Source organism: Erpetoichthys calabaricus, chromosome 16, assembly GCF_900747795.2.
Source record: "Erpetoichthys calabaricus chromosome 16, fErpCal1.3, whole genome shotgun sequence".
Lineage (NCBI taxonomy): Eukaryota > Metazoa > Chordata > Cladistia > Polypteriformes > Polypteridae > Erpetoichthys > Erpetoichthys calabaricus.
The window spans coordinates 34845403-34861051 of record NC_041409.2 but is presented as its reverse complement, the minus strand read 5'-3'; the positions used below and the strand labels follow the sequence as shown (position 1 = coordinate 34861051).

At 37.7% G+C, this 15649-nt stretch overlaps 1 protein-coding gene across 1 annotated transcript in view; it reads right to left on the bottom strand.

The window, feature by feature from the left end:
* Positions 1-15649, bottom strand: part of sptb (spectrin, beta, erythrocytic) — a 178136-nt gene that overhangs the window by 125226 nt on the left and 37261 nt on the right. Inside the window, exon 2 of the mRNA XM_028822033.2 lies at positions 4896-5091. Within this exon, the coding sequence (XP_028677866.2) occupies positions 4896-5043 (148 nt within the window). The 5' untranslated portion in view covers positions 5044-5091. The remainder of the gene's footprint in view (positions 1-4895; positions 5092-15649) is intronic.

The window sequence follows — 15649 nt, the reverse complement described above, 5'->3', positions numbered from 1 at the left end:
ACTCATTTAAAAATCTTAGGCATGGCTACTATCAGACAGCATCTGCTTCAGTCAGTCAATGTGGAAGCTCAGGAATCCTGCCGCCTCTGTCCAAAGAAATGCCTGAAATTAAGAAGTGTGCTTACCAACTACAGTTGCACTCAGTGGTCTGACTCGTGCCAAATGATGTATAAAGATCAATGGGGAAAGAGATTTATATTTCTCTGGCTTAGGAGCTGCTATATGTAATTCCAAGTCCTATCTGAACCCAATTCAGATCTGGTTACATCACAGGCATTAAAATTTCATTCTGAGTCACAATTATTGGAAGGCAGAGTTTCTATATGATAATACAAATCATGTTTGGGGACATTCTGCTTATTCAGTAAGGGACTGATCCTGTCACATCAAGAACTAATAAGCACAAGGCACCAAGAGCCTTAATAGGGCAATATCAGCACCAATAAAATAAGGGACTTTTAGGAAGCATCCAGAATTATTGCTTGTCCACCATTGTTCTATTACTTCTTTTTGCCTGAAAATTCAGTATTGCTGCCTGCAACCTTGTGTCAGCCTTGTTCAGGGTTCTGCTTAGGAAAGCCAAGTGACAATATGACATAATCTACAGGTAATTTATCCTAACAAGTCCATCTCACACATTTAGTGTTTAATGGGAGTCTTCTAGGCACTTGTGGATACTCTGTGGCAGTATCCATAGCAACACATTCGGAAAATTACTCTAATAATAAAGAACCTCTGCTTAAATGTCATTCTGTATGTTTATATGTGTGGGTAGATAAGTTTACAAACCAAACATAAACATTGATTCGCACCTCAAAACAGTAGATGTCCTCCTGAACCACATGCGAAATATATGTTTTCATACTTAGAAAATGAACTGTACTGGCAGTGAAGTAGTGACATTCTTGTGCTGCCAGGATAGCTTTTTCAGCTTTGAGATAAGGGGACCAATGGATTAACTGATTTTATTGCTTGGACAAAATGTTTGACTGTAAGAAGGCATATTGTTCTAATGGCTTCAGAGTAGAACTGGAAGCTACAAGGTTGTCGGTTCATTGTTCTCTACAGGATATGTATGTTTTTTATAAATATAGTATATTTATTTTAGGGTGGTGTAGTGGCACAGTGCTTAGTGCTGTTGTGTCACAGTTGCTGAGTAGACCTCTTTGTCCCAGTGTTTTTGCAGGTACTGGCAACAGGTTGACCGGTGCTCTGAAATTGCCTGCTGTCTGTGTGCTATGCCTTATGCTGCCAAAACAGAGACCCTAGATCCACCCCATGTCCAGATCACAAATTAAGAAAAAACTTTATGGAAGTACTTTTCATAAATATAATTTGCAGGGCAATCAGTTCTTATATAGTGCCTTTGGTAAGAAACACTGTCAGAAATGTGCTTTCAACAATCTTTGTATAGCAGCTGTATCAGAAAAAACATCAGGAATATACTCTACAGTGTAATCAGTTTTTACTTAATATATTAGGTTAGGTTAGGTTAGGTTTCTTTATTTAGTCATGTTTACACAGGAAAACATGAAATTTGCCTTCTCAGTTGCATCTAATAACAGGTAACAGACAGAATGAAATAAAACAGACAAATAGAAATAAGAAAGGTTAAGGTAAGGCAGTTAGATATTTATACCAAAAAAAAAAAAAAAAGGTAACAGGATATACTGTATATCAAAACCTTAAACATTATCGCCGATATTTCTTATTGAAAAGTCGTATGGCACTAGGAAGAAAGGAGTTTCTGGAGCGATTTGTGTGGGTTTTCAAAGCAACTATTCTTCCTGATTTACTGAAGTTTAGTTCTACATGTAATGGATGTCTGTCATCAGTTGAGATGATTTCCAGTTTCTTTAGCATTGCCCTCTGACACACACTAGTCAAATCATCTACATCAGCCCTAATAACTTTAGCTGCATACTTCGTAATCTGCTGGAGCTGTTTTGAGTTTTGGTTTGTCAGATTATTAAACCAGGCAATGAAACTGAAAGTGATCACGGACTGGATCATACTACGATAGAAGGACAACATGAGGTCCTTGTCTACTTTAAATAGTTTGAGTTTATGGAGGAGAAATAAGCGCGGTTGCATTTAGAAAATAATTTTTTTGTATTTGTATTCCAGTTAAGATTGTTATCTAGGTAAGTTCCTAAGTATTTATATTCATTCACTATTTCTACCTCCTCTCCCAGAACTACAATAGGTGAACATACAGATTTCTGTCTCTTAAAATCAAATATCATTTCTTTGGTCTTTGTTACATTCAGAGTGAGAGAGTTTTTATTGCACCAGTTTACCATACAGTCCACTTGATTTAGATAGTGGCTTTCATCCTTCCCAGATATGCATCATATTTTAAAGCAAAATGTTACATTTTCTTTAATCAGTCTTTATTTTATGTTGTGCCATTACTGCAACACACTCTCAGAAACTTAATAGTATACAAAGCAGACATTCTTTATATAGTACCTTTAATGCTAAGCTGAATTAAGGATGTTCTTTAACCAGTCCTTATTGTGTGCAGTGACTCATAATAGTCAGATAGATAGATGGAAACAATAGGCACTGACAGACAGACAGACAGACAGACAGACAGACAGACAGACAGACAGACAGACAGACAGACAGACAGACAGACAGACAGATAGATAGATAGATAGATAGATAGATAGATAGATAGATAGATAGATAGATAGATAGATAGATAGATCTTTATTTGGGGGCAATTTAGCATTATATAGCAGCTCAATAAAAAAACAGCTACCTTCAAATAAACATGAGAACTGCTAAAAAGAAGAAATAAACTTCTGAATTCTCTAAAGATAAAAAAGAGCAGTTCCAGTCACAGTAAAGCACTATGCAGATGCAGAAAGGAACCCCGGTCACATTTCTTGACACACCTCTGCTGAATAACGTGTTGCCTGAAAATTATCAGAGTGCAGTATTGTCAATGATGTGTTTTAATCTGGTGTATATTACATTTATCCATCCATCCATCCATTTTCCAACCCGCTGAATCCGAACACAGGGTCACGGGGGTCTGCTAGAGCCAATCCCAGCCAACACAGGGCACAAGGCAGGAAACAATCCCGGGCAGGGTGCCAACCCACCACAGTATTACATTTATGCGTTTGTCTTTCATAGCAGACTCTGCAATAACTTCAGTAGCATTAAAATGATTCTTTGCAATAGGATCTACAATAGTGTGCACTTTAGTGAAGTGCTTTACAAATCAATAAGTCTTCATCCAATCTCCCATTTCCTATACCTGTAATATCAGGGTCCAATGCAAATTACATGCACTTCGGCTAATTTAGAGTCACCAGTTAATGTACCAGAATAGTGGGAGAAGCACCTCTGTGAACACAGGGATAATGTGCAACCTTTACATAAATAGTGAAGGGTATGGGATTCAAAACTGTGAGGCAGCAGATCTAAGCAGTTCATTGCAGAACTGACACTTTTACAAACATTTTATATATTGTGGCGAGCGGCTGGGGGCGGTACCCAGCTGGGATGCTCAGAAGGACCAGGAGAGGGATTGGTATGGGACCCTGGTTGGTATGGGGATCATGGGAACAGAGCATAGAAGCTCAACCCTATAGGGGCCCGTGTTCACCGCCAGGGGGCGCCCAGATGCCTGAAGAGCCCTGGATGTCAGCACTTCCGCCACATCTGGAGGTACTGGCGGAAGGATTACCAGGGACACCTGGAGTGCTTCCGGGGTGTTTGTGCGGCACTTCTGCCACACCAGGAAGTGCCGCCGGAAGTTCATCGGGATGCACCTGGAGCACGTCCGGGTGAACACAAAAGGGGCTGCCTCCCTCCATTCGTCAGCTGGAGTCGGGTGGACGTGGACGTAGCTCACAGGAGAGGAGTGGAGGCGGTCAGAAGAGAGGCACTGAAGAAAGAGGCCTGGACTGAGGATGATTGGTGCAGGGGCACTGGGTTGTGTGCAGTACTGTAAATATGAATAAACGTGTGTTTGGGTGTAAACCATCAGTGTCTGCCTGTCTGTGTCCGGGCTGTTCTCCACAATATATATATATATATATACATAAAAATATATATATATATAAATAAATCCATAAAAAGAAAAAAACATAGGCCATGTCAAAAGACAATTTCCCCTTAGGGATTAATAAAGTACACCAAATCAAACAGAAATCTATTTTTTCAGACTGAACATTAATCATTTTACATTTAAGTTTAAATGAGCAGTTTTTTAGGTGATGCTTTCTTCAACTCACTTTATACATGTTGAGTGCATAATAAATGTATTTTCTACAGAAGCGGGCTAATTGATTTGCGCAGGGTCACACATTGATTTGGATCCAATGTTGGGAATTTAAATTATTGGATATTTATACTTAATTCATAATATTATTATAAGCAGCCTGTATGACAGTTCTTTTTGTTAACAATGCTTATTCTAGTGTGAAAAACATAAAATTAAGGAACAAAAGCTAAAATGTTCAACCAACCATTGATAATTTCCACATTAACACCAATGAACAAGATAATCATTATGCCACTAGGTGGTGCTTTAACCCTTAGAGATAAAAAGATGATCAGTTTTTATGAATTATACAAAGAGCTTCTGTCAAATCCATCAGATATTTACATGAAGTTAAATACTATTATTTTTGGTGTGTAATTTGCATGGCAGCATAAAACCTTCTAGTTTCCAAAGGCTAATTTATTGTCTATGATTGAAACCAAACTTTGATGGTAGCTGTTAACTATAGAGCAGACAGTTTTACTATACTCCTAACTTCAAGCTAACTGCCTACTTCAACTATGTAAGTGACTTATGTTCCTCACTTTTGATTTTAATGAAATGATTGTACATGACCCGCACACAGGTCTGTGAAATTTTTTGTCTTGCTTACCTGCTAGAGCTTTGATCCTGGACCTTTCAAACAGTCTGGCAGAGCTGTTGTCATTGTCAAGCTCTTCATCAGATAGCTCCCAGCGTGTGTTGATGTGGCAATATTGTCGCTGAATCTCCTCATTGTCAAATTCAGTTGTGGTCATCATTGTGATGGCTCTCGCTTCTCTTGTTCTTCTTGATCAAATCTCTGTGCCCTGCAAAACGACATTATGTGAGATGATGCAGGGCCTGTTGGAGACTGCAGTCATTTATAGCATACACACATACAGTACACCTATGTCCAGCATACATAAACATTTCTACTTGTCTAGACACCATTTCAGCATCATGCATACATGCATATATATGCTAGTAGTTAGGCATACATTACATACTAATTGAAGTTTGTTTTTTTATCACATGAGCAACATATTCTGTAACAGTAAAAAGCAGATCTGATCAGCAGATTCTTATTACCAGTGGGCTGTCCACTTTTACAAATACAGTTAAAATTAAACAAAGTTCATACAAGTAAACCATACAAATACTTAATAAAATATTTATATTTATATGGTGATTTTCAATGTAACAAGTTACAATGTTTGCAGCTGTATCTTTGAGATCCAGCACTTGAGCTACTTCCTTTGTATGAAAGTGTACCATAGAAATAAACGTTGTGGCTCTCAGAAGTTTTTAAAAACATTGCAGAATATAAACATTGGGCTGGCTAAGCTGACGACCCTGCCACCATATGACCCCCATCACACACAGAACACGTTTTCAGTATTTTAGGATTTTAAAAATGTGCACATGCCTCCAGAATGATGAGCATTCGGTTAGATATTAGATATGATTAAATAAGTACAATTTCTACCTAATTCGCTATGTGATAGTAGTATGCCTGCCTTTATAGATTTGTATTTTGTTATCTTTTCAGAGCTTTACTTAATGACATAATATGAAAATGGCAGATAATCTAGAATCAACCAAATCTTTACAGAGAGATTTAGACAGAATACAAGTTTTGGTAGATTTATGGCAGATGAAGTCTAATGTAAGTAAATATAAGGTATTACATGTAGGTTTGAATACACAATGGGAGGTCAGACACTTGAAAGTAACGTTTATGAACTGAGAGATGTGGTGGACCGGTTGCTATCAACATCTAGACAGTGGACAGCAACTATAAGGATGTTAGGTTTAAATAGCAACCCTTTTGTATGAAGTACAAGTCAAGAGAGGTTACAGTTAGTCTTTATAATGCAGTAGTAAAGCCTCACCTGGAGTACTACATGCAGTTTTGGTTTCCAGTCTATAAAAAAGAAACAACAGGGCTTGAGAAAGTCCACAGAACAGTGACTAGGCTGATGGTAGAACAGCAAGGTATGAGGAAAGACTGAAGGAACTGCTTATGTTTAATTTAAAATTAGGTCTTAAAAAGAACACAGGGACACAGATGAAAACTTGTTAAGTGGAAATTCAAATGCTGGAAATTTTTTCTTTGCACAAGAAGCAAACAAACATGGTATAAATTACAAAGTAGTGTAGAAGATAGTCTGACCTTGGGGACCTTTAAAACATGACTTGTACTTTTGGAGAATTCTGTAGAAAAGAATTGTCAAGTTTTTATTAGGGTGAATGGCCTGTTCTAATCCAAAATGTTCTAATATTATATATAAAAAAACTATTAAAATGCAGGTGTTGTTGCAAGCCTTACTTATAGCTGCACAGTTAAGGAAAGGAACTGGAAAAGATGAGAGAGTATTGATGACAGGGACAGAAAATAATGATTGTCTGACACAAAAATTAAAATGGTGGAATACAGTGTGTTTAAGTCATTTTACATGTTGTGAGGGTACTTTGTCGTTTTCTCATTAAAGATTACAGCCTTCTGTTCCATAAATATCTTCCATACCTGTATGTGTAATATTTAGTCTTGTATACTTCATAAAATATAACACTGTCAACTACACTGAGAAGACACTTAGTGTAGAACAAAGATGTCCCAAACCTTGTGTCAATCCCACGGTATTTCAGACTATCCACTTTTTGAAGTTCAGTTTTATGCTAAAAGACTGTTTACTTAGCGGGAATGTGAAGTTGTGTTTGGCAGATGCACATTCTGGAACAGGACTGACAAACTCCTTGGCGACTCCCTGGGGTCATGTCAAACATGGTACCTTCTACTTAAAGTGATTTCTGGACACAGTTGGCTGTGTCTTCTGTTGTTTCTCTCTTAGCCGATTACAGAAGGTGATCAGATTTGTACCCCAGTACAAATCTTATCACATTTCCAAAAAAATGATCTTCACTGTGTATGGATTACCATGTTGGAAAGGCAGGTGCACTACAATATATCTTTTTTCATTTTTTGCAAGGTAAGGACATCATTTTATCTTTTAATACTCTTTCAATTTCTACACATTACAAGAAACATAATGAGGTGGCTAATCAGTCAGTGTGGCTTACTACTCAAGACTTAACATGTCACTGCTCCGGCTAAAAAATCAGTAAACGGAGGCAACTTTGTCTGCCAAGGATTCAACTTCCTATGGAAATGTAATACTGTTGTTTGTCTTGATTATCAGTTGCTGGAGATGGATTATCACTCCATTTGTGGTTGCTTTCAGCATAGGCTCTGGCCAGCTACTTTCCTTTATTGGATTAAGTAGGCTTCAAAATATTACATTATGTGTAATTCATCAAGCACAAAAAGACATTACATTTGTCGGATTAGTATTTTGTGTACTGCATTAAACCCTATTTCAAATTTTTTTACTAATGATATTTTTCACTATGTTTTAAACTGGCCATTGAATTCTTATTTTAAATAGCATCTTCCATCCTGAGGACACTTAATAGGAGCTGTTCAAAACTACTAAAATAGTTCCATCAAAGCTTGTACGCTGTAATGCTGACACTTTATTGTGTTGAACTATCTAACTGATGTTTTTTCTCTTTTTAAATTAGTTATTTCATTTTGATTTTAGGGGCAGCATGGTGGCGCAGTGTGTAGCGCTGCTGCCTCGCAGTTAGGAGACCCGGGTTCGCTTCCCAGGTCCTCCCTGCGTGGAGTCTGCATGTTCTCCCCTTGTCTGCGTGGGTTTCCTCCGGGTGCTCCGGTTTCCTCTCACAGTCCAAAGACATGCAAGTTAGGTGCATTGGCGATTCTAAATTGTCCCTAGTGTGTGTGAGTGTGTGTGTGTGTGTGTGTCCTGCGGTGGGTTGGCGCCCTGCCCGGGGTTTGTTTTCTGCCTTGCGCCCTGTGCTGGCTGGGATTGGCTCCAGCAGACCCCCGTGACCCTGTAGTTAGGATATAGCGGGTTGGATAATGGATGAATTTTGATTTTATACAATGCATCAGGTATTTTGCAGATTACATAGCAGCATTTTGTAATGCATGTTAAATTAGTTTTTGTCTTGTTTTTATTATTCAGCTATGATATGATGTCATTGTACTGACCCCACTCAACTACTGCTATATAAATCAAGTAAAAGAGTATTTTCATTTCATGCTGACTAGTGCTTTGTGCAATGAAAACTATATTTTATACAAGTTTTAAACAATACATTGCAACTGCTAACATGAACAGTCTAATTTTACAGTATATAGTTTATTTAACAATATTGCATTTCATAATGCACTTTTTAAATCAGTTAACTAAAGAGCGTAGTCTCATGCAAGACTTGTTGTTGGTCCTGCAGTATAATTTTATAGAATCATTCATGCAGGACTGGTGCTCTGCAGCTCTTTTTACAACTAATTTTATCACTCTTTGTTCAGTAAATAACATTTCTGCTCAGACTGACTCTTAATTTTGGTGACATTTTACAGTTTGTTTTTTCTTTTTTGCCCAGTATTTCATTCAAGGAAATTTGAAACAGTGAGAGATTGTATATCACCTCAAAATTCTAAAAAGTCAACTCCCACTTCTGTTTTAAGATGACTAGATTATTGTAATGGACATGCAGATATAGAACAATTCTTAATCTGAAAATGTGTTGGTTTTTTGTCAAATGATTTCTGTGGATGATTTATAAAATGTCTGTATGTATGAGTCCTAATAAATAATGTTGTAAAGTGTCTTCTGAGATTTTTCAGGTAAGAAAGACAAACATTTTGAGGTCAGTTCACCTCACTAATCATAGTGATGATGTGTTGCACATTATTTAGCACGTACAAGTAACAATGTCAGTGAACTCTGTGACAATAACGACCGTGTAGAAACCCTGTGAAGACTCTACTTCTTTATAATGCTTTTTCTATTAATCAAATTTATAAAGCTCATTACCAAAAAATTAAGAAAAGCAGTTGTCAATGCTTAATGCCTTTTTATGTTCATGAATTTTAAGCAATTACCTCAGTTTGTTTAAAGTAAAAGTAAAAAAATCCTGATTTGATAGAGCACATTTTATATTAAACCTTCTTAGCAAATGATTTTTAGAAAATGTAAGAAAATAAAATTAGTCTTAGATTTTGCAGCTTTATTTTGTAAAGGTGCAGGTGTTTTGCAAAGAACTTAAGGATCATATGTGTTGTATTCTAAGGAATGATTCGTTTTGTATATTTTCCCATCTTTATTGTTCAGGTGTTTAAACTGATTTTCTAGCTTTTTATTATAAATAATACAGTATTTATTGTATTCAATGTCTGTCACACTGAGCTCATTAATTATTCACTTTAAAAATCCGGTAAGTATGTTTGATGCATGACACAGGCATTGTTATACTGAAAATCCTTTTTGGATTTTTGGACAAATGTTTCTCCTATTCATTTTTTACTTTGTTATGAGAGATAGGTTTTGATTAATATGATTTATTGAGGGCTTTTCAGAGAAATGAAGACTGTAAGGAGTTTGCACTTTGATTTTAAAAAAATATATAATCTTCATTTTGTAAATTGCCTGTCATACCAGGGCTAATCAGCTATGTGTCCACTGGGTAATTAGTCACCCAGCCTTGAGCTCGATGCTACTGGGGTGGGCTCCGTCCTCCAGAACCGTGAAATGTTTAAAGCGGGCTTGAGGGTATTCTATAGCATGAATTGTGTCGCTTGTTGATGTTTAGGGAGTACGGAGTCTGCCCTACAGCCCAGCTCTTTTGCCACTAGAACCCACTACCTGTGAGCTGCTATAAAAGACGTCCCAAATGCATAATAAATAAAGATGGCAGATTCAGATTTACCAAGAGTCTGAAAATGGATTAGATTTTCATTAAACTTAAAATAGCAGCCTGCAGCATCTAAGACACCGTCTCGACCGTTGATGAATCATATAGGAAAACCCCTGAATTACTGCAGGAATCCTGAGCCTTCCATTTTAAAATAAAGGTGTCAGAGTGGTGCTTCAGAGCAATGCAATGGGGGAATTATTTTTGGTTCCTTAAAAAAAAAATCCACATGAAGGTTCCAGAAAGAACCTTCTGTTTATTTATATATATAACAAGCTCCATAAAGAACAGGAATAGATGGTAACAGATATCTGAAATACCATTGTGTTCCTGGTTTGAAAAGTAATCTCACTGAATACAATATCACAGGCTTAGTTTGATTTTCTGGATTTATCATGTCCTGTTAGGTAGCCTACTACACAGTAAGGATTTCTGCTTCGTCCACATATTTGGAACCATTTCAAAGCCCAAAGAACCATGTTTATATGCAAAATAACCCTTCACAGAATAGAATGGTTCTTTGGCAAGGAATGGTTCAACGAGGAACCACACAACCCAGTAAAGTAATGTACCATTAAAGAAGCCATATTTTTATGAGTGTTGTTAACAATGTGCCTTCTGTGGCTGACCTAGGATTTCAGGCTTTTAATTTTACAGTAACACTAGGAAATACAAATATATATATATATATATATATATATATATATATATATATATATATATATATATATATGCAATTAATAATAATAAGAGTGCCCCTCGATTGGATTTCCCAAACGTGTTCACTTGTAATTGTTTTTAAAATAAATTATACAATCTCTTAAGTGAGGGACAGCAGTAAGCCCCTCAGTCTCTCAAGTCAAAAGTCATAGGCTCAAAATATATCATTTTGTGGGAGTCTACGTTGGCCTTCTGTCGATTTTATCCAGTTGCTTGGAAAGGTGGTGGATTTGTTTGTGCCAGGGCACAATAGACAGATTAGATATTGGTTCTCCATTTTGGTTCATTATTGACCAAGTATTCAATTACAAAAATACCTGGGACAGACTTGAAATACTTGTTACATTTAAAAAATATATACATCCTCTACATCTAAATGCATTCTTTGGGCAATTGTTTCATATTTTCCAGCTTTCAGTAAATTATTCCATGTTACTTATTGTGCCGATTTTTAACCGTGTATTTATGTTTAAAATGAAGGTGTATACGTGTAGTGTAATCGTCGTGTCGGGCAGGCAGGCTGCGCGGAGCTTGTGCGGCTGAAGGGTGTGATGCTGAACGGCGTTTTTTTTCCGCAGGCCTGTGTGTCCTGATAAAGTCTATCTCGGGGTGACGTCCAGAACAGGCACTGGGTTATCGGGGCGTGTCAAACGAAGGGGACTCGTGCCATACCCTCCACTTCACATATTCAGTGTGGGCTTAAATCCCTTGAACTGTCACAACGAAAAATACCATATAACAGCAGTGCCTAACAAGTTATATAATGTTACATTGTGGAACTGCTTTTGATAAAAATGTACGCGCATGTCGCTTGAAAGTCCGTTTGCCCTGAAAAGACCATCATACACATTTTATAAATCGATCCGTAAAGTTCCGCCACCGACTTTACAACAATTACATTGTCGCGGTTTGCCGGAGCCTAATCTGGCAGCATCGGGCACAAGGTCGGAATCAACCGTTATACTAACCATATTATATTGTAACAAAAGGGCTGAATGAGTGGGTTATTCGGTCATTTTATGCTTGTCCGACAATCGCCATCCGTTATATTTTATTTTTTATACTTATTTCCAGTGCCTGAAGTGGGCCGTTAAGCCGTACCAGCATTTTTCTGTTTCAGCGGCAAGGTACCGTTAGTAAATGGGGAGGAGTAAGAAGCCGACAGTAACAGAGTACAGTACTGGCAGTTATTTGTTTCCATTTTAAGCACTGCCTTCTTGAAAACAGTATTTTTGTAGCTTTAATTTTCCACATAACTATATTTGTGCTACTCGTTTTAAATTTGCCATATACGTATATGTTGGGTCGCATTGTGTGTCCCTAGTGCATCACAGCCAGAGTGATCGTGGGTTCGATGGTAACACCGGCACCTTCTAAATGCCTATTCTCAGAACCAGTGCATTTGGTGCAAACTGTGGAGAAAGAACTGTGCGCCAGGCCTTCTCTGGCCACAACAGTCTTGTCTTTGGGATAGTGGTGGTACCAGTAAATGTCAGTATCGGAGAGTTCAAACAAGCTTCACACAGAGAGAAACCAGGATGGAGATTCGAACTACATCTTAACTACTGCTCCCCCCGGTGGCGATATTCCAATATGTGTATTTTGGAGTTGAAATGAAATGAGAAAACGGGAGGCTGACTCAACCAAAATTATTTGGGGGAATGCGAAAAACAATGTGATATGTATCCGCTAAACCGGCATTAAGGCGCGGGCTTCCCAAAGGAGCGGGTACACACGCACGTAGGGTGCTTCTTCAGGCGGTCGTTTCCCACACAGCCTTTTAAAAACCCACCAGTTCAGTGTTCGGAGTTCTGGCCAGGGAGTCACCTCTGGGGTTTCCATTGTGCAGTGAGCATCCCGCGCGATCGAGCCGCCGAATTTCTGAATGAAGCGAGCAAATCGCTCCTGTATGCGCATTCGTGACACCCCGGCCAGGAAAACAACACGCACGTACACATGGGGCAGCTTTATATTATGTATTCGTCCCTTGGTCATTGTGGAGTGCTCTTCACAAATAGCTTCTATGAGACAGCCACTGACTGCAATTCACGTTAGTTCAGCCACTTATAACACAAACGCAATTCACAGAGTGAGCTGCAAAGCTCCAATAATGCAAAGTTCCACATTATTTTAGTGGGAGCTAAAGGCTTATACGTATACTTTAAAGATTTCTTGTGCCAGACACAAATGCAGGTCATTGCTGAATGTAGTTTGTCAGCACACAACAAGGACAAAACGACATGTAGGGCCGGATTGTCTATTCAAAGCACTCGCCACCACTGTCCCTGATTGCTTGCTGGCTGCACCAGTTGATGCCACATGATTTACATACAGTATACTGATTTGGCCTCCAATACAACTTACATTTGAGATAAATTAGTTACATTTCGTTTGATTTTCATATTGGAGCACTGGCAGGTGAAGTGACTTGCTCAGGGTCACATAGTGTCTGTGGCAGTAGCAGCAAGCTTAAGTAAATCACCTTGGGGTGGTATTCATTAAACAAAAATGCTGTTTAAAACTTGTTTGCAAGAAACTGCTAAACTTCCAGCTCCATCAAAATAATACTAATTTGTGATCTTAATTGAAACCACTTTGTTTATGCAGCTATGCATCTGGCCAATGTAAAATGATCTTTTCCTAAGTTAAAAAAATCCCATTGTCTCCAGAGGTTTGTCTAAAAGATTTCCAAAATTCTTATCTACAATGTTACACTTCCTGTGTTACTTTTACTTGGCAGTAGACAAAATGGGGCCAAAAAATGGACAGGTGACTATTATTAAATTGTGCTTAATTTACAGAGGCTGGAAACAGGAGTACCACCACTGCCTCATACTGAAAAAGAGCCATAATAGTTCCCTTTGGGCTACCAACGCCCTTCTGTGGCTCAGCAGTAGCCTAAGCCACTACTCTATCTGGAGACAAGGAGAAATCAGAGCTTACTTCAGGAATTGGACCCTAGTCTCTCACAGAGCACACACTCATCCACACTGAGCCACCAGCCGAATGCACTTGAATATTTATGGAAAATGGGAAGAAACTGTAAAAGCATGTGGACGCAGAAAGAAAAAGTAAGTTCCGCATTGATGGTGATGGATCTGTAAACTGAATCCAGATCTCTGAAGTGGTGAGACTTCAGCTGTAACCACTGCCTTCTTTATTGGCCCCCATTTTTACATTTATACTGAAAAAAATGGTTTTCCAAACTTGATCCTGATGTAGCACTCTGGCAGCTGGCTTTTGTTTCAACCAATTTCACATTCAGAGGAGAACCTTTTCTGTTAGGCCAAATGTAATACACATATATGATTAATAATTTGCCTGATTTCTGCTTTCGAAGCGGAAACAATTCTGAATGTTTCTTGCATTTCCACCGTTCTGACAAGGATAAGCAGGTACTGAAAACGAATGTTCTTAGCTTAAATTTTAGATCACAGGACTCTTTTTATGCATTTTATTCATATTCTCCTCAAACCATTACTTGGTAACCTGCTAAATATTCTACTCATTCATCAATTTACAAACCCTTTGGTCTAGTCCAAGTTTACAAAGAGCTGCAGCCTAGCCGAGTGGCATCGTGCATACGGTAGAAACTAACACTGGGCAGGACACCAATCCATCATCGTTTGCACACCAGCACCTTCTTAAATGGGTCCATTTAAAGTAGCAATTTCACATCTAGCACATACTGTATGTTTTAAGGATGTGGGACAAGAACTGCATTAGCTTAACTATTAATGATGTTAACACATTTTACTTTTAATAACAAATTGAAAGCTTTGGTCAATGAACTAGCAGCATCTTATTCAGTTGCATGGCTATTTTACTGCAAGTGTTTTAAAACAAATGATAGAACAGCTCAGTACTTTGTATTGTATTCTGTGTTTGGTAAAATTTCTTGTGCTGGTACGCTTTATAAACGTTTCTGTATAAAGAAGTTACAAAATTGAATACATTTGTGTTTATCATGGCAACGGAGAGTGCCAATGTGTTGCAGGCTGGTCAAACATGCAAGCAAGAATGTTATTTTACTTCATTTTTGAATGAAAGCGAGGCCTGATTTGATGTTTGTATATGCAGCCAGTGAATGTAATATCAACACGACTGTAACATGCTCAGCTTAGGTTCAAGCCGGATCTGGACCTGAGTTCTAAACTTGATTGTGCTGAAATCCTTCAGAGCAGAGTTTGGGAACAGCTGACATTATTTTAAAATTGAGAGCCATCTACAGTTATACTTACCCACAGCTATTGTTAAAACAATTGTTTCATTTTTTAAACATGCCCACTTGTATCTTTCACGACATACACAAGCACTTTTACTGTCTTTTAAAATCAAGGACACTGGAAGTTCTTGTCATTGGTAAAGATAAAAGCTAATCTGAGATATTATTAATCTTTCAAAGTAGACGGAACATTTCATTTTTGTTACAAGATACTGTAAATAAAAGAATAATGTTCTGTAATTGAACATAGAAGTTTGAGGGGAATCTGCATGCTCACTAAATATACTTTTAGAAGAGCTCTGGTTACATGCTGTCTCCAAAAAATATCACAGCTAAGTAAAGAAGTAAATGCAGCTTCTAATATGACATGTGTTTATTTTTATTTTTTTATGAAGCAGCAGTAATCAAAGGTAATCAAAGGGAAAGTATGTGAAAATTATATCTAAGGGCATTTCTGTAGAAGAAGAATTAGGAGTATCAGCTGGCTAAACTAGGTAAAGGTGTCATGGTGAATTCATTAAGGGAATTTAAAATGTGTCATTACTGACATACGTAACATTCTGGGATTGGCATTTAAATATGTTGGGAGGGAAATGAAATGACTAAATAAGTAAAAATGTTATTTTTTTGCTGATTTTTTCTTAGTTGAGTAGATGACC